This window comes from Callithrix jacchus, chromosome 4 (genome assembly GCF_049354715.1).
Source record: "Callithrix jacchus isolate 240 chromosome 4, calJac240_pri, whole genome shotgun sequence".
NCBI lineage: Eukaryota > Metazoa > Chordata > Mammalia > Primates > Cebidae > Callithrix > Callithrix jacchus.
The window spans coordinates 80,297,184-80,316,828 of record NC_133505.1 but is presented as its reverse complement, the minus strand read 5'-3'; the positions used below and the strand labels follow the sequence as shown (position 1 = coordinate 80,316,828).

Here is a 19,645-nt window from a genome sequence, read left to right as displayed (position 1 = left end):
ACATTTATAATTTAACTTCCTTGTAGACTACAGTCCCAGGCAGAAGAAACAATGTAATGCTACAGCCCCTGCAATCTGATACGCCATATAAAATTACTGTTATTGCTGTTTATGAAGATGGAGATGGTGGCCATCTAACAGGAACTGGAAGAACTGGTAAGTGTTTTATACCCTTTCCACTTTTTTTTGCTTTGGAGTTGTTAAGATCTTAATGTTACTTTTATACCTTTTAAAACCTTAAAATTTTATCTTCACCAACATATCTTAAATGCCACACTATTAAATTTTGTCAAAATGATGACATGTGAAAAGAATTTGTTTTTTAACTTTTTAAAGATTCACTAAGAGTAAAAAAAAGAAAACAATCTACATAGTTTTATTTGCTTGAGATAGTTTTATTTCTTCTTTGGAAAACCATTGCATATGCTCTGAATAATATTTCATTTTTTTTGGTATCAGTTAAGGCTATAACTGTTAAGTCAATTTAGTATCAGTAAGAAATATCCCATTGTGATTCATTCTTAAGTCATAAATACAGAAGTGAGATGATCAGCAATCATTTTCTATCTACAAATTTAGCTTTTTCTAAAACAGAAAAATACATTTATTGTACCAAGCAATTTACAAAGAGTTATCAATATTCAGACCCCTTTTTACACTATATTGGTGGTAATTTTTTAGGGTTTAAAAATTCTCTAATGTGGTTGCTTGCTATAGTCACCTGAGGAGCTTTAAAAATACTTATTCCTGGGTTCCACTCCCAGAGATATTGATGTAGCTGTGTGAGGCGTGGGCTGGACCTGCTGATGTCCTAATTAATGTGCAGCCATGGCTGAGAGCCACTAGTTTAGCATAAAGGTAGAATGATCTCGGAGGGGACTCAAGATGGCGCTGTGAGAACAACCCAGGATTGGAGCCCGCGTTGAATTCGCAAACGGTGAGTCACTGCTGCATTTCCAGACTGATCTTTGTTGCCCACAGAACGGGGAAACTCCCAAGTATAAAAAGACACGGGACGCCAGGCAGTAGGTCTGCCTGGCAAAGCCGGCAGCCGCAGCGGCGGCGGCCGGCCCTACCCAGCAATCCCCACAGGGCGCGCTTGTCCGGGTGCCTTGTTGAACCGGCAACCTGAGACTTGAGAGGGCTGGACTTGAGACTGAACGAGACTTGCACAGTAGCCCAGCCCAGGGGATTGCAGGGACAGATCGCTTGGGATACCCAGTGGGACGAACAAAACTGCGATTTCAAACTATCCCGGGCAGACGGTCCGAGACGCTCTGTGGGGGAGGGGCGTCCACCACTACGGAGGCAACCTGCCCCAAATGATATACACGCCCTCTGCTGAGGCAGGCAGCCATTGCCGAGGCAACCCGCCCCAACTGAGATACACGCCCACTGATGACGCAGCCAGCCGTTGCCGAGGCAACCCGTCCCTACTGAGATACATGCCCACTGCTGACGCAGCCTGCCGTTGCTGAGGCAACACGCTACAACGAAGAGACTCCGCCGCAGGGCGTGGCGGAGACCACAGCAGAGCCGGCAGGAACAGCGCGAATCACACAACAGCAGGGCGGAGCCTCGGCAGACAAACAGTGGCTAGTCTGCCTTTGAGCTGGGCAGGACACCTGATCGGACATCCAAAAATAAAGCCCAAACCCCTCAACACAGAGCATTTGAGAAAAAAAAAAGGGTTGTTTAATGAGCTGTGTTGCAGCAGAATCAAACATAGCAGCCTAACAGCCCTGAATGAACAACAGAGTGCACAGCTCAGCAATTAAATCCCTATAAAGTACAAACTGTCTCCTCAAGCAGCTGCCTGACCCCTCTATATCCAAAAGACTGTCATTAGGCAGGCATCATCCTGGGACAAAGAGAGCAGAAAAAGAAACTGGTAGCATCCCTCGCTGTGCCACGGCTACTAGAGGTGCACCCCAGACAAGCAGGGTCTGGAGCGGACCTCAACAGTCGTACAGCGAAGGGGCTAGACTGGTAGAAGGAAAACCAAGCAACAGAAATACTTCATCATCAACATTCTGGGTGTCCACTCAGAGACCCAAACGAAAAGTCAGCAACTACGCAGACGACCAGCGGACAAATCCACAAAGATGGGAAGAAACCAGCGCAAAAAGGAGGAAAACACCCGAAACCAGAACACATCGCCTCCTAGAAAGGACCAAAACTCCTCACCAGCAAGGGAACAAAGCTGGACGGAGAATGACTGTGACGAAATGACGGAATTAGACTTCAGAAGATGGATAATGAGAAACTTTTGTGAGCTAAAAGATCATGTATTAAATCAGTGCAAAGAAACTAAGAACCTTGAAAAAAGATTTGAAAAAAGATTCGAGGAAATGATAACAAGAATGGATACCTTAGAGAGGAATATGAATGAATTAAAGGAGCTGAAAAACACAATACGAGAACTTCACGAAGCAAACGCAAGTTTCAATAGCCGAATTGACCAAGCAGAAGAAAGAATATCTGAACTCGAAGACCAACTCAATGAAATAAAACGAGAAACCAAGATCAGAGAAAAAAGCGCAAAAAGGAATGAACAAAGTCTCCAAGAAATGTGGGACTATGTGAAAAGACCTAACCTACGTTTGATAGGTGTACCAGAAGGGGACGAAGAGAATGAATCCCAGCTGGAAAATACTCTTCAGGACATCATCCAGGAAAATTTCCCCCACCTAGCAAGACAAGCCAACACTCAATTGCAGGAAATACAGAGAACACCACAAAGATATTCCGCAAGAAGAGCAACCCCAAGGCACATAATCGTCAGATTCAACAGGGTTGAAATAAAGGAGAAAATACTAAGGGCAGCCAGAGAGAAAGGTCGGGTCACCCACAAAGGGAAGCCCATCAGACTCACAGCAGATCTCTCGGCAGAAACACTACAAGCCAGAAGAGAGTGGGGGCCAATATTCAACATTCTTAAAGAAAAGAACTTTCAACCCAGAATTTCATATCCAGCCAAACTGAGCTTCAGAAGTGAAGGAAAAATAAAATCCTTTGCGAACAAGCAAGTACTCAGAGATTTTGTCACCACCAGGCCTGCTTTACAAGAGCTCCTAAAAGAGGCACTACACATAGAAAGGATCAATCAGTACCAGCCATTCCAAAATCACACTGAATGCTAAAGAGCTTCAACATAATGAAGAATCTACAACAACTAACAGGCAAAACAGCCACTTAGAATCAAAATGGCAGTATCAAATTCACACATAACAATATTAACCCTAAATGTAAATGGACTAAATGCACCAATCAAAAGACACAGACTGGCAAATTGGATAAAAATCCAAAACCCATCAGTGTGCTGTATCCAGGAAACCCATCTCACATGCAAGGATACACAAAGGCTCAAAATAAAGGGATGGAGGAAGATTTACCAAGCTAATGGAAAGCAAAAAAAAGCAGGAGTTGCAATTCTCATCTCTGATAAAATAGACTTTAAAGCAACAAAGATCAAAAGAGACAAAGAAGGCCATTACATAATGGTAAAAGGATCGATAAAACAAGAAGAGCTAACGATCCTAAACATATATGGACCCAACACAGGAGCACCCAGATACATAAGACAAGTTCTTAATGACTTACAGAAGGACTTAGACTCCCACACAATAATAGTGGGAGACTTTAACACTCCACTGTCAATACTAGACAGATCAACCAGACAGAAAATCAACAAGGATACCCAGGGCTTGAACTCAGACCTGGAGCAAGCAAACCTGGTGGACATTTACAGAACTCTCCACCCCAAATCCACAGAATACACATTCTTCTCAGCACCACATCACACCTACTCTAAAATTGACCACATAATTGGAAGTAAAGCACTGCTCAACAAATGCAAAACAACTGAAATCATAACAAACAGCCTCTCAGACCATAGTGCAATCAAGTTAGAACTCAGAATTCAGAAACCGACCCAGAACCGCACAGCTTCATGGAAACTGAACAACTGGCTCTTGAATGTTGACTGGGTAAACAACGAAATGAAGGCAGAAATAAAGAAGTTCTTCGAAACCAATGAGAATGAAGACACAACGTGCCAGAACCTCTGGGACACATTTAAAGCAGTCTCTAGAGGAAAGTATATAGCAATAAGTGCCCATATGAGGAGAATGGAGAGATCCAAAATTGACACCCTATCGTCAAAATTGAAAGAGCTAGAGGAGCAAGATCAAAAAAACTCAAAACCCAGCAGAAGACAAGAAATTACTAAGATCAGAGCTGAGCTGAAGGAGATTGAGACACGAAAAACCCTTCAAAAAATCAATAAATCCAAGAGCTGGTTTTTTGAAAAGATCAACAAAATAGACAGACCACTAGCCAGATTGATTAAAAATAAAAGAGAGAACAACCAAATAGATGCAATAAAAAATGATAAAGGGGAAATCACCACAGATTCCACAGAAATTCAAACCATCATCAGAGAATATTACAAACAACTCTATGCACATAAACTAGTAAACCTGGAAGAAATGGATAAATTCCTGGACTCCTGTGTCCTCCCAAGCCTAAACCAGGAGGAAGCTGAAACTATGAATAGACCAATAACAAGGTCTGAAGTTGAGGCAGCAATTAAGAGCCTACCTCACAAAAAAAGGCCAGGTCCAGATGGGTTCACAGCCGAATTCCACCAGACACACAAGGAGGAGCTGGTACCATTCCTTCTAAAACTATTTCAAACAATCCAAAAAGAGGGAATCCTTCCCAAATCATTTTATGAGACCAACATCATCCTGATACCAAAACCCGGCAGAGACCCAACGAGAAAAGAAAACTTCAGGCCAATATCCATGATGAACATAGATGCAAAAATCTTCAATAAAATATTGGCAAGCCGATTGCAACAGCAAATCAAAAAACTTATTCATCATGATCAAGTAGGATTCATCCCAGGGATGCAAGGCTGGTTCAACATACGCAAGTCTATCAACGTAATTCACCACATGAACAGAACCAAAAACAAAAACCACATGATTATCTCAATTGACGCAGAGAAGGCATTTGACAAAATTCAACTGCCCTTTATGCTAAAAACCCTCAATAAACTCGGTATCGATGGAACGTATCTCAAAGTAATAAAAGCTATTTATGACAAACCAACAGCCAATATCATACTGAATGGGCAAAAACTGCAAGCATTCCCTTTGAAATCTGGTACTAGACAAGGATGCCCTCTCTCACCACTCCTATTCAATATAGTACTGGAAGTTCTAGCCAGAGCAATCAGGCAAGAAAAAGAAATAAAGGGTATTCAAATAGGAAAGGTGGAAGCCAAATTGTCTCTATTTGCAGACGACATGATAGTATACCTAGAAGACCCCATCGCCTCAGCCCAAAAACTCCTGAAACTGATAAACAACTTCAGCAAAGTCTCAGGATATAAAATCAATGTGCAAAAATCACAAGCATTCGTCTACACCAATAACAGACTTAAAGAAAGCCAAATCAAGAGCGAACTGCCATTCGCAATTGCTACAAAAAGAATAAAATACCTTGGAATACAACTCACAAGGAACGTAAGGGACCTCTTCAAGGAGAACTACAAACCACTGCTCAACGAAATCAGAGAGGACACAAACAGATGGAGAAACATTCCATGTTCATGGTTAGGAAGAATTAATATCGTGAAAATGGCTATACTGCCCAAAGTAATTTACAGAATCAACGCTATCCCCATCAAGCTACCATTGACTTTCTTCACAGAACTGGAAAAAACCACCATGAACTTCATATGGAACCAAAAGAGAGCCCGCATAGCCAAGTCAATTCTAAGCAAAAAGAACACAGCGGGGGGCATCACACTACCGGATTTCAAACTATACTACAAGGCTACAGTAATCAAAACAGCATGGTACTGGTACCAAAACAGAGATATAGACCAATGGAACAAAACAGAGGCACCGGAGGCAACACAACATACATACAACTATACAATCTTTGATAAACCTGACAAAAACAAGCAATGGGGCAAGGATTCCATGTTTAACAAATGGTGTTGGGAAAACTGGCTAGCCATGTGCAGAAAGCAGAAACTGGACCCCTTCCTGACACCTTACACTAAAATTAACTCCAGATGGATTAAAGACTTAAACATAAGACCTGGCACCATAAAAACCCTAGAAGGAAATCTAGGCAAAACTATCCAGGACATAGGAGTAGGCAAGGACTTCATGAACAAAACACCAAGAGCATTGGCAACAAAAGCCAAAATAGACAAATGGGACCTAATGAAACTCCACAGCTTCTGCACGGCAAAAGAAACAGTCACTAGAGTGGATCGGCAACCAACAGAATGGGAAAAAATTTTCGCAGTCTACCCATCTGACAAAGGGCTGATATCCAGAATTTACAAACAACTCAAGCAGATTTACAGGAAAAGAACAAACAAGCCCATTCAAAAGTGGGCAAAGGATATGAACAGATACTTTACGAAAGAAGACATATATGAGGCCAACAATCATATGAAAAAATGCTCATCGTCACTGGTCATCAGAGAGATGCAAATCAAAACCACATTGAGATACCATCTCACGCCAGTTAGAATGGCGATCATTAAAAAATCTGGAGACAACAGATGCTGGAGAGGATGTGGAGAAAAAGGAACACTTTTACACTGTTGGTGGGAGTGTAAATTAGTTCAACCATTGTGGAAGACAGTGTGGCGATTCCTCAAGGCCTTAGAAATAGAAATTCCATTTGACCCAGCAATCCCATTACTGGGTATATATCCAAAAGACTATAAATCGTTCTACTATAAGGACACATGTACACGAATGTTCATTGCAGCACTGTTTACAATAGCAAAGACCTGGAATCAACCCAAATGCCCATTGATAATAGACTGGATTGGAAAAATGTGGCACATATACACCATGGAATATTATGCAGCAATCAGAAACGATGAGTTCGTGTCGTTTGTAGGGACATGGATGAATCTGGAAAACATCATCCTCAGCAAACTGACACAAGAACAGGAAATGAAACACCGCATATTCTCACTCATAGGTGGGTGATGAAAAATGAGAACACATGGACACAGGGAGGGGAGTACTAAACACTGGGGTCTATTGGGGGGGAAAGGGGAGGGCCAGTGGGAGGGGGAGGTGGGGAGGGATAGCCTGGGGAGAAATGCCAAATGTGGGTGAAGGGGAGAAGAAAAGCAAAGCACACTGCCATGTGTGTACCTACGCAACTGTCTTGCATGCTCTGCTCATGTACCCCAAAACCTATAATCCAATAAAAAATTAAAAAAAAAAAAAAGAGGTAGAATGATCTCTAGATCTGAGTTTTGTTACTGGTAAATAATGGCATTGCTCTTTTATAGTTCATTCACCACAAGTCTACTTAAGTAACATGACTTTAGGATTCTTTCTGCAGTTACTTGCCAAAAGCCACTCGGTGCTTAAATGATCTTGACACCTTTACAGAATTCGAAGAGGTGACATTTGAACGCTCCTAAGGGAAATGTATGACTAGCGTTGACTCAGCTCAGTTTCCCAAGGTCAAGAATCTGTGTTTATTGATATTGTTGTCTACAGGACTGAGTCAGTGGAGACTCATGTGACTTAAGATGATTTAACAATCTCGCTTTTTAAATTTTATCAGGTTTTAGACTATATTATGGGACTTTCCTGGGGAAAATGACATATTGCAGAATCTCATGGTTATCAAAATGGGCTTTTTTTCCCCCTTTTTTACTAGATCTTGAGTTTCCCAGGAAAGGCCAAAGTCCTATTTTGTTACTCTTATGAAAAAGAAGTTTTTCAAGTTGGATTCATTATTACTGTAATGCTGTGATTAGTAAATTCAGCAACTACTTAACATGCTACCTGAATGGCATTGATTTTACAAGTTATGGGCTTGGGGACAGTATCTCTGGAGGCTTAAGAATTTACTTTAGGTAGTATTGGTGGAGGATAGAGATGTACAGGGAAAAAACATTAGTTAGTAGGTAGCTGTGTGGTTTTGGGCAAATCATATCTTAAGTATTTAATTGGACTAGGTAGTCTCTAAATTACTTTCTGGTTCTAACAACCTCTAATCTATGGCATTCTAAAAAGGATTTGAGATCTCTTTTGTTTTCTATAATTCTGAGTCATAGAACATTCCAGCTCTGGATACTGCTTCCTGCTTAGAGGCTCTTCTGAAAATCACTAGTTCTTGAGTCCATTTGAGTTGCTGTTTAAATTTGGAAAACTATTAAGCATTTTTTGAATATTTCAATGTCTTTTAATTGTTTTCTGGATAAAGACATTATGGAATATTATGACATTGCTTTAATTGGGCTTTCTTATCAATATTTTTAAAGTTCTGTGCTCTCCCTGTGTGCCAAAAAAAGGTCAATAATGTGTGTCAATGTTTGTTTGCAGTTGGACTCCTTCCTCCTCAGAACATACACATCTCTGACGAATGGTATACAAGATTCAGGGTGTCCTGGGATCCTTCACCCTCTCCAGTTCTTGGATATAAAATTGTATATAAGCCAGTGGGTAAGGAAGTGCCTTTGTCATCATTGAAATGCTTTGTAAGGTTATTTGCATATGAGGGTATTTTCTCTTTCATCCCCTACTGTTGAATTCTCCTGAGAGTTCAGATGGCACGTTAAGTTTCCTGTCACCAAAGGCAATGTTTCTGGAAATAACATTTTAAGCCAGTCTTCTAAAGTACCATTGTTATTATCGGTGTAGATGAGATTCTTATTAAATTTCATAATTAAAAAGTTTGACCTCGTTAATAAAATTGCACAAATCAAAGATGCCTGTCTTCAGACATGCTATATGATCATGAAAGAATGCACATTTCATCAATATTCTTCTGTATTGTTCCCAGTATGCCCAGGTATTATTTCATGTTGGGCATAGATTCCATGCAGTTTATTCATATAACCTTGCTTTCAAATCCCCACTGAAAATTTACCTAAATTAATATCACCTTGATTGAATTATTTGTTATTTTTTTGTTTTGATATTCTATCTGTATGCTTAGTAAAACTGGAAGAAAAATGCTCTTTGTACCAAATTTGTTAGGGTATCTCCCATATAGCTAGGAAGGGTGTGAACTAGAAAAAAATGAAAGAGAGAAGGCAAGAGAAAGGAAATAAAATGTGAACTTTCTTTTTTTTTTTTTTTTTAATTTTTTATTGGATTATAGGTTTTGGGGAATGTGAACCTTCTTAAGAAATAAACACTGGGGTCTATTGGGGGGAAAAGGGGAGGGCCAGTGGGAGGGGGAGGTGGGGAGGGATAGCCTGGGGAGAAATGCCAAATGTGGGTGAAGGGGAGAAGAAAAGCAAAGCACACTGCCATGTGTGTACCTACGCAACTGTCTTGCATGCTCTGCTCATGTACCCCAAAACCTATAATCCAATAAAAAATTAAAAAAAAAAAAAAAAAAAAGAAATAGAAAGAGAACTTGATAAAGAAAGTGGGGCTGGTAACTAAGGACTTTTAGTAGCCAAAATATGTGGAATGAGGTCCAAGATAGAAATTCTTAGATCGTCTCTACAATAAATAAAAAAGTGTCAATTGAACACCTACTGTATGCAAAACACTATGCTGGCAAAGTAGGGCTTGAAAAAGAAGTTTGAGAATTCATTCTCTAAAGAAACATTGGCCAGGCGTGGTGGCTCAAGCCTGTAATCCCACCTCACTTTGGGAGGCCGAGGCGGGTGGATCACAAGGTCAAGAGATTGAGGCGATCCTGGTCAACATGGTGAAACCCCGTCTCTACTAAAAAATATACAAAAAATTAGCTGGGCATGGTGGCGCGTGCCTGTAATCCCAGCTACTCAGGAGGCTGAGGCAGGAGAATTGCCTGAACCCAGGAGGCGGAGGTTGCCGTGAGCCGAGATCACGCCATTGCACTCCAGCCTGGGTAACAAGCGCGAAACTCTGTCTCAAAAAAACAAAAACAGAAACAAAAACAAGAAACATTGACTGTATACCTACTATATTCCAGGTACTGTGCTATACTTTGAGAATAGGAGGGTGAAGAATTCAGTCTCTGCTTACAGTTTTATATTTACTATGTAATGTAGCATGTGTTTCAGTGAGTAAATGCATGAGGACTATGGAATTAATGGTGTTCATACTATCCTTTGACTATAAGATCTTTAATTTTAAGCAAAATTTCATGCTAGTGATGGCATGTTTCCGTGTATTTTTGTGGTTGTTAATAAAGGTTCCAATGAGCCCATGGAAGCCTTTGTTGGAGAAGTAACATCATACACCTTACACAACCTCAATCCCAGCACCACCTACGATGTGAATGTTTATGCTCAATATGATTCTGGACTCAGTGTTCCCTTGACAGATCAAGGCACTACATGTGAGTCATGGATATTTTCATGGTTGTAAGAAAAAGTATAGTAGGAATTATCAGGTCAGCCTGTTTTAATTTTACTATTTCTGAACATATACATGTTTCCTCAGCATTATATAGGCAGGCTATTTTGTGTCTGGTTAGACAAAATACTGATCCAAATACATAAATATTATAATTAAGTATATAAAAATGCATATAATGAGAAATTTATGTGTATTTCACATAAAGTATTGTATTTTGAATTTTAAAAGATAAAAATTATAGAAACTGTTATTTAATCCATGAATGACCTGCAAAATGAGAACTGTGGTGCTACTTAGTTTTTCTGACATTTGATATTAAGATATATATTAACCTAAATCCATTGATTTAATGACAATAGTTGAATCATTATTAATGATTCAGTACACATATTTTAATGTTACCATTACTTTGATAATTATTTATCCACTTAGCAGATAGCCTTTTAGAATTTTTAAAAATTGTTTTCCATAAGCTGTTTTTGAAATTCTTAGTTTTGAGAGAGACTCTGGAATTTCCTGACCTTGAAAATCAGTGATGGAAAAGGGGGTCTAAAGTTTTGGCAGTACAACAGTTTTCAAATACGGTTCATGTATGTTTCTTATAAGGAAACTATTAAGATTTTGAACTTTTTTTCAGCCACAGTGGAAGTTTTAAAATGGCATTATGATTAAAAGTACACCTTTTTTTGCTTTAATTTACAAAATAAATCTCTTTCTTTCTTTATTTTGTAGTATATTTAAATGTAACAGATCTGAAAACTTACCAGATTGGGTGGGATACATTCTGTGTCAAATGGTCACCTCACCGGGCAGCCACATCCTACAGACTAAAACTAAGCCCTGCAGATGGTATGTGTATACAAAAGAAAAAAATGAACTGGAGCATGTAGTGGAAACCTTTTAAATTTCAGTGAACAAGATGCCATTTTGTTTATAACAGTGATATATAAAATTGTCTTTAAACATAATTGATGATGACACTGGCATTTTCCTTTGTTGTTATAATCAGGAACCAGAGGACAAGAAATTACAGTGCGTGGATCAGAAACCAGTCACTGCTTCACTGGCCTTTCACCAGACACTGATTATGGTGTCACTGTTTTTGTGCAGACACCAAATCTCGAGGGACCAGGAGTCTTTGTTAAAGAACATACCAGTAAGTTTTTGAGGAATCTGGAAAGCCTTCATAAGGCTTTAGAATAGAATGCTCTAGGTAAGGAAGACTTAAGTGAATCCTGTGCAGGTACCTCTCCCAGGGGTAGCAATAAATGATGGGATGATGGAGGAGTCTAAAGCTGGCTCAGGACCTTTTTCTGTAGCAATTGTAAGTTGTCCCTGTTATAGAGTTGGGGCTACTTTGAGGAAGGGCTAAATAGGAGCAAGAGATGGCTCTCGCTGACAATGAGAAGGTGAATTCTTATTAGTGAACCTTGCTCTTTGACCCTGTCTGAAGGCCTTACATTTTCCCTTTTGATCTTTATTTTCTGTAGCTGTAGTGATGTTGAATGATTACCAATGACATCAAATTTGGATGGAATAGAATTCCCAGTATGTCAGTACTGACAACAGTGGTGCCTTGTTTTGTAAAACATGATTTGGCATCCAGGATTTAAATTGCTCTTAAAATTTACTTTCTGGGATATCAAATGTGTACATGCTGTGTTTTTCTAATTATTATTTTTAAATTCTAGCTGTAAAACCAACAGAAGCCCCTACAGAGCCACCTACACCTCCTCCCCCTCCCACCATTCCACCAGCCCGGGATGGTAAGTACAGCTAAGTAGGCAATACATTCAGCTGATAGGGAGTTATAGACTTCTTATTTATGCTGCATGTGCATCATTTACAATCGATATAGAACATTTCTGATTTATTATTGCTCCCGAAGAGTTTTTAGAATCAAAGAAAAGATAACCAGTAATTTGTTTCTTTTCATCTCTGGGCACATTTTGGTGTGAATAAAATCAGTCATAAATTATTCCAGCTCTTCAGTTGGAAGTCTCTTTCCTCAGTTTTACAGATTCAGGTCTTCCATGATCCATAGTTATATGGTGGACTTTTCTTTCTGCTAGCTGCTGGCATCAGTAAGCACGTTGAACCCTTTTGGCTATATTTGCAACCTAAGCCCTGAGGCTGTTGGCTTTAAAATTCCTGGCGTCCAACCTGAGAAGTTCCCTGGACTACACAAAACCAAAAAAATTTCCATTCACCAGAGTTTAAAAGATAACTGTAACTTGCAGTGAACTGGTAAAATGACATACTCATCTATTAAGGTTAGTCTCTCAGCACTTGAGGGCAAGTCTTTAGCACTTTATCAAATCAAATTTAAGTTAAATAACCACTGGATTATTCTTTTCTCATATGCTGGTTCCAGCATTTAACAGAAAGCATTTCAGATTTTAAATATATTTTTCTTTTATCCTAGAAGGATGTAGAATGTCACATCTTTATTAAACCTATTACTAAAGTAAAATGAAAAATTTAAAGTGTATTATTGTAGGGTAAAATGATGTGTTCCTTTAAATGAGATATCAAAAGAAATTCAGTAAATTATCTTGGTTTAAAAACAAGTTTATTTTCTTTTTAAATAGGCTTTATTTTTTAGAGTAGTTTTAGTTTCACAGCAACATTGCAGGGACGATGCAGAGATTTTTCATCTCCCAGATGGACTGCCCTTCCCCACACACGCCCAGGCTCCTCCACTATTAACATCCCACATCCGGGTGGTACATTTGTTACAACTGATGAACCTACATCAACACATCATTCCGACCCAAAGTCCATAGTTTACATTACGGTTCACTGTTGTTGTTACACTTTTATTTGTTAAGTTTTTATAAACTGAAATTTTTGTTAATTTTTTTGGATTTTTTTTTAGCCTCCAAGTCTAGATATTCAAATAAAACTATTTCTTTATTTTCTCCTCTTTTCCCCTACCTATAATTCTAGTGGCTTAATTTAAAATTTAAACATGACTTATTTGCATAAAATCAATCTTTAATAATTATACTCCAAATCTCCAAACCCACTGATAGCTTTCTTTTAATTCTGGACATTGTGTTTGATTTCTTCTCTTGTTTATTGTTCAAAACTACTTGAAGAGTTCCATCAGGTAAGATCGTATCTTTGCATAGTGGATCTAAACAAATGGCATAATTCCAGAGCAGGTGTTGAGGGTCATTTAGACCAATGCTTCTCAAAATGATTGTGCATCTTAGTCATCTGGGCATCTCATTACTGTGGGTACTGATTCAGGAAATCTGTGGTAGGACCCAAGATTCTGCATTTCTAACAACCTCCCAGGCAGTACTGTTGCTGCAGAACCACACTTGGAGTAGCAAGATGTTATACTACAATTAAAATTAAGTGATATCATTTAAATGAAAGAATTCATGAGATTTGGGGCTTCCTCTGTTTTCTTTTTTTTTGCAGTATGCAAAGGGGCCAAGGCTGATATTGTGTTCTTGACTGATGCCTCTTGGAGCATCGGGGATGATAATTTTAACAAAGTTGTAAAATTCATCTTCAATACTGTGGGAGGCTTTGATGAAATCAGTCCTGCTGGGATTCAGGTGAGTGTCATTCCACCAGTGGCTACTCATTTGTGACGTCTTGCCTTTCCTTTGAACTTTTTAAGTAAAAAGTCTTTTCAATATAAATTCGTTTTGACCTTCTCTTATTTGCTATCTCCTTTACTTATGCATTTTTGGGAGGGAATTGGGTGTAACTGATAAATAAACAGAAAAATAAATGTTCCTTTAGTTTTTATCTTTGGCTAGATGAGATTCCTATTGGAGAACTTAGGGGATTCTGACTCTAACTTCCTACTTGAAACTTCCAACCATGACACATTTCTATAGAAGTTCATCCAAAGTTCTGGATATTAAATTCATCATGATTGTCATTCCCTGTGAAGTTAGAAGAATCAGTGATAAACAGTGACTGGAGTGGGTGTGTGGAACTTGCTGCCTTTATCATTACTTTGCAGATAATTACCATGACCAGAAGAATGTTCATTGTTTAACTAAAGGGTATTTCATTTGTTTTTTTAAAATGATAACTACCAATTATCTTGCTCTGAAATCACTCCAAATATATTTGTGGTACGGAAGTACTTACAGAAGTTTATATTTCCTTGAGAGGTCTGAAAGGATAAATCATTGTGTAACCATAACCTGCCTGTACAAAGCTGAGAATCTCCACACTGCACCCCCACCCTGCCCTCGCACCTTCCCATGGACTTAGGAACGCTCACGTCCAGTAGCTCTAAACTATTTTAGGTGGTGTTCACAGAACTTTCTGATAATTGGATTCAAGCTATTATTAACTATTTCTTGGATTCTGTAATTTTGAAGACCCAATTAAAATTCTGCCCCCTCTGGTGAGGCCCCATGATGGCTTTACACTTTTCATGCTTTTGAAGTATTTTGTCTGTATTGCTGCATTACAACAAATATCACTTAGTATTGTCACTATTCATGTGACTGTCTTCTATTTAAATTATTGACTCCTTAAAGCAAGAGACTTTTTTTTTTTTGATAGAGTCTTTCTCTGTCACCAGGCTGGAGTGCAGTGGCGTGATTTTTGCTCACTGCAACCTTTGCTTCCCAGGTTCAAGCGATTCTCCTGTGCCAGCCTCCCAAGTAGCTGTGAATACAGGCACACGCCACTACACCTGGCTAATTTTTTTTGTATTTTAGTAGAGGCAGGGTTTCACCATGTTGGCCAGAATGGTCTTGATCTCCTGACCTTGTGATTCACCCACCTTGGCCTCCTGAGACTATGTGCTTTTAAAAAATGATTCACTTCTCCTTTTCTTTCCTATTTCTTTTTCTTTATTTTGGCAGTTTGATCATAATTGTGGCATCATGAAAATAAGATATTTTGAAATAAACCACAAAAAATTTCATCAACAAAACATGTCCTCTTTTATAGTATTATACTAAATTTCAAATCCTCAATCCTCTGGACATTGATCCAACCCAAGAAGTGTGAAAATTCACCCTAGTTATAGTCTTAATTTAATATGGTTATATTCTTTTTTTTTAAATTTTTATTGCATTTTAGGTTTTGGGGTACAGGTGTAGAACATGCAAGACAGTTGCGTAGGTACACACATGGCAGTGTGTTTTGCTTCCTTTCTCCCCTCACCCACATTTGGCATTTCTCCCTAGGCTATCCCTCCCCAGCTCCCCCACCCTCCGCTGGCCCTCGCCTTTTCCCCCTAATAGACCCCAGTGTTTAGTACTCCCCTCCCTGTGTCCATGTGTTCTCATTTTTCATCACCCGCCTATGAGTGAGAGTATGCGGTATTTCATTTTCTGTTCTTGTGTCAGTTTGCTGAGAATGATGTTCTCCAGATTCATCCATGTCCCTACAAACGACACGAACTCATCATTTCTGATTGCTGCATAATATTCCATGGTGTATATGTGCCACATTTTCCCAATCCAGTCTATCATCGATGGGCAGTTGGGTTGATTCCAGGTCTTTGCTATTGTAAACAGTGCTGCAATGAACATTCGTGTGCATGTGTCCTTATAGTAGAACGATTTATAGTCCTTTGGATATATACCCAGAAATGGGATTGCTGGGTCAAATGGAATTTCTATTTCTAAGGCCTTGAGGAATCGCCACACTGTCTTCCACAATGGTTGAACTAATTTACACTCCCACCAACAGTGTAAAAGTGTTCCTTTTTCTCCACATCCTCTCCAGCATCTGTTGTGTCCAGATTTTTTAATGATCGCCATTCTAACTGGCATGAGATGGTATCTCAATGTGGTTTTGATTTGCATCTCTCTGATGACCAGTGACGATGAGCATTTTTTCATATGATTGTTGGCCTCATATATGTCTTCTTTCGTAAAGTGTCTGTTCATATCCTTTGCCCACTTTTGAATGGGCTTGTTTGTTTTTTTCCTGTAAATCTGTTTGAGTTCTTTGTAAATTCTGGGTATCAGCCCTTTGTCAGATGGGTAAACTGCAAAAATTTTTTCCCATTCTGTTGGTTGCCGATTCACTCTAGTGACTGTTTCTTTTGCCGTGCAGAAGCTGTGGAGTTTCATTAGGTCCCATTTGTCTATTTTGGCTGTTGTTGCCAATGCTTTTGGTGTTTTGTTCATGAAGTCCTTGCCTACTTCTATGTCCTGGATGGTTTTGCCTAGATTTTCCTGTAGGGTTTTTATGGTGCCAGGTCTTATGTTTAAGTCTTTAATCCATCTGGAGTTAATTTTTGTGTAAGGTGTCAGGAAGGGTCCAGTTTCTGCTTTCTGCACATGGCTAGCCAGTTTTCCCAACACCATTTGTTAATTAGGGAATCCTTTCCCCATTGCTTGTTTCTGTCAGGTTTATCATAGATTGTATGGTTGTAGATATGTTGTGTTGTCTCTGATGCCTCTGTTTTGTTCCATTGGTCTATATCTCTGTTTTGGTACCAGTACCATGCTGTTTTGATTACTGTAGCCTTGTGGTATAGTTTGAAACCTGGTAGTGTGATGCCCCCTGCTGTGTTCTTTTTGCTTAGAATTGACTTGGCTATGCGGGCTCTCTTTTGGTTCCATATGAAGTTCATGGTGGTTTTTTCCAGTTCTGTGAAGAAGGTCAATGGTAGCTTGATGGGGATAGCATTGATTCTGTAAATTACTTTGGGCAGTATAGCCATTTTCACGATATTAATTCTTCCTAACCATGAACATGGAATGTTTCTCCATCTGTTTGTGTCCTCTCTGATTTCGTTGAGCAGTGGTTTGTAGTTTTCCTTGAAGAGGTCCCTTACGTTCCTTGTGAGTTGTATTCCTAGGTATTTTACTCTTTTTTTTAGCAATTGTGAATGGCAGTTCATTCTTGATTTGGCTTTCTTTAAGTCTGTTATTGGTGTAGACGAATGTTTGTGATTGTTGCACATTGATTTTATATCCTGAGACTTTGCTGAAGTTGCTTATCAGTTTCAGGAGTTTTTGGGCTGAGATGATGGGGTCTTCTAGGTATACTATCATGTCGTCTGCAAATAGAGACAATTTGGCTTCCACCTTTCCTATTTGAATGCCCTTTATTTCTTTTTCTTACCTGATTGCTCTGGCTGGAACTTCCAGTACTATATTGAATAGGAGTGGTGAGAGAGGGCATCCTTGTTTAGTACCAGATTTCAAAGGGAATGCTTCCAGTTTTTGCCCATTCAGTATGATATTGGCTGTTGGTTTGTCATAAATAGCTTTTATTACTTTGAGATATGTTCCATCGATACCGAGTTTATTGAGGGCTTCTAGCATAAAAGGCTGTTGAATTTTGTCAAATGGCTTCTCTGCGTCAATTGAGATAATCATGTAGTTTTCGTTTTTGGTTCTGTTCATGTGGTGAATTACGTTTATAGACTTGCATATGTTGAACCAGCCTTGCATCCCCGGGATGAATCCTACTTGATCATGATGGATAAGTTTTTTGATATGCTGTTGCACTCGGCTTGCCAATATTTTATTGAAGATTTTTGTATCTATGTTCATCATGGATATTGGCCTGAAGTTTTCTTTTCTTGTTGGGTCTCTGCCGGGTTTTGGTATCAGAATGATATTGGTCTCATAAAATGATTTGGGAAGGATTCCCTCTTTTTGGATTATTTGGAATAGTTTCAGAAGGAATGGTACCAGCTCCTCTTTGTGTGTCTGGTAGAATTCGGCTGTGAACCCATCTGGACCGGGGCTTTTTTTGTGTGGTAGGCTCTTAATTGCTGCCTCAACTTCAGACCTTGTTATTGGTCTATTCATAGTTTCAGCTTCCTCCTGGTTTAGGCTTGGGGGGGCACAGGAGTCCAGGAATTTATCCATTTCTTCCCAGTTTACTAGTTTATGTGCATAGAGTTCTTTGTAATATTCTCCGATGATGGTTTCAATTTCTGTGGAATCTGTGGTGATTTCCCCTTTATCATTTTCTATTGCATCTATTTGGTTGTTCTCTCTTTTCTTTTTAATCAATCTGGCTAGTGGTCTGTCTATTTTGTTGATCTTTTCAAAAAACCATCTCTTGGATTTACTGATTTATTGAAGGGTTTTTCATGTCTCTATCTCCTTCAGTTCTGCTCTGATCTTAGTTATTTCTTGTCTTCTGCTAGGTTTCGAGTTTTTTTGATCTTGCTCCTCTAGCTCTTTAAATTTTGACAATAGGGTGTCAATTTTAGATGTCTCCATTCTCCTCATATGGGTACTTATTGCTATATATTTTCCTCTAGAGACTGCTTTAAATGTGTCCCAGAGATTCTGGCATGTTGTGTCTTCATTCTCATTGGTTTCGAAGAACTTCTTTATTTCTGCCTTCATTTCATTGTTTATCCAGTCAACATTCAAGAGCCAACTGTTCAGTTTCCATCAAGCTGTGCGGTTCTGGGTTGGTTTCTGAATTCTGAGTTCTAACTTGATTGCACTATGGTCTGAGAGACTGTTTGTTATGATTTCAGTTGTTTTGCATTTGCTGAGGAGTGCTTTACTTCCAATTATGTGGCCAATTTTAGAGTAGGTGTGATGTGATGCTGAGAAGAATGTATGTTCTGTGGATTTGGGGTGGAGAGTTCTGTAAATGTCTATCAGGTTTGCTTGCTCCAGGTCTGAGTTCAAGCCCTGGATTTTCTTGTTGATTTTCTGTCTGGTTGATCTGTCTAATATTGACAGTGGAGTGTTAAAGTCTCCCACTATTATTGTGTGGGAGTCTAAGTCTCTTTGTAAGTCATTAAGAACTCGCCTTATGTATCTGGGTGCTCCTGTATTGGGTCCATATATGTTTAGGATCATTAGCTCTTCTTGTTGTATTGATCATTTTACCATTATGTAATGGCCTTCTTTGTCTCTTTTGATCTTTGTTGCTTTAAAGTCTATTTTATCAGAGATGAGAATTGCAACTCCTGCTTTCTTTTGCTCTCCATTTGCTTGGTAAATTTTCCTCCATCCCTTTATTTTGAGCCTTTGTGTATCCTTGCATGTGAGATGGGTTTCCTGGATACAGCACACTGATGGGTTTTGGCTTTTTATCCAATTTGCCCGTCTGTGTCTTTTGATTGGTGGATTTAGTCCATTTAAATTTAGGGTTAATATTGTTATGTGTGAATTTGATACTGCCATTTTGATGCTAGCTGGCTGTTTTGCCTGTTAGTTGTTGTAGATTCTTCATTATGTTGATGCTCTTTAGCATTTAGTGTGATTTTGGAATGGCTGGTACTGGTTGTTCCTTTCTATGTATAGTGCCTCTTTCAGGAGCTCTTGTAAAGCAGGCCTGGTGGTGACAAAATCTCTGAG

The 19,645-nt window shown here is 39.1% G+C and overlaps 1 protein-coding gene across 8 annotated transcripts in view; it reads left to right on the top strand.

Annotated features, from left to right (window-relative positions):
* COL12A1 (collagen type XII alpha 1 chain) overlaps nucleotides 1-19,645 on the top strand; it is a 141,262-nt gene that overhangs the window by 83,569 nt on the left and 38,048 nt on the right. For all 8 annotated transcript variants that reach the window (XM_035296143.3, XM_035296144.3, XM_035296142.3 and 5 more), the window contains 7 exons: nucleotides 27-156; nucleotides 8,388-8,507; nucleotides 10,198-10,344; nucleotides 11,097-11,213; nucleotides 11,374-11,520; nucleotides 12,056-12,130; nucleotides 13,797-13,936. In XM_035296143.3, coding sequence (XP_035152034.1) covers nucleotides 27-156; nucleotides 8,388-8,507; nucleotides 10,198-10,344; nucleotides 11,097-11,213; nucleotides 11,374-11,520; nucleotides 12,056-12,130; nucleotides 13,797-13,936 — 876 coding nt within the window. The remainder of the gene's footprint in view (nucleotides 1-26; nucleotides 157-8,387; nucleotides 8,508-10,197; nucleotides 10,345-11,096; nucleotides 11,214-11,373; nucleotides 11,521-12,055; nucleotides 12,131-13,796; nucleotides 13,937-19,645) is intronic.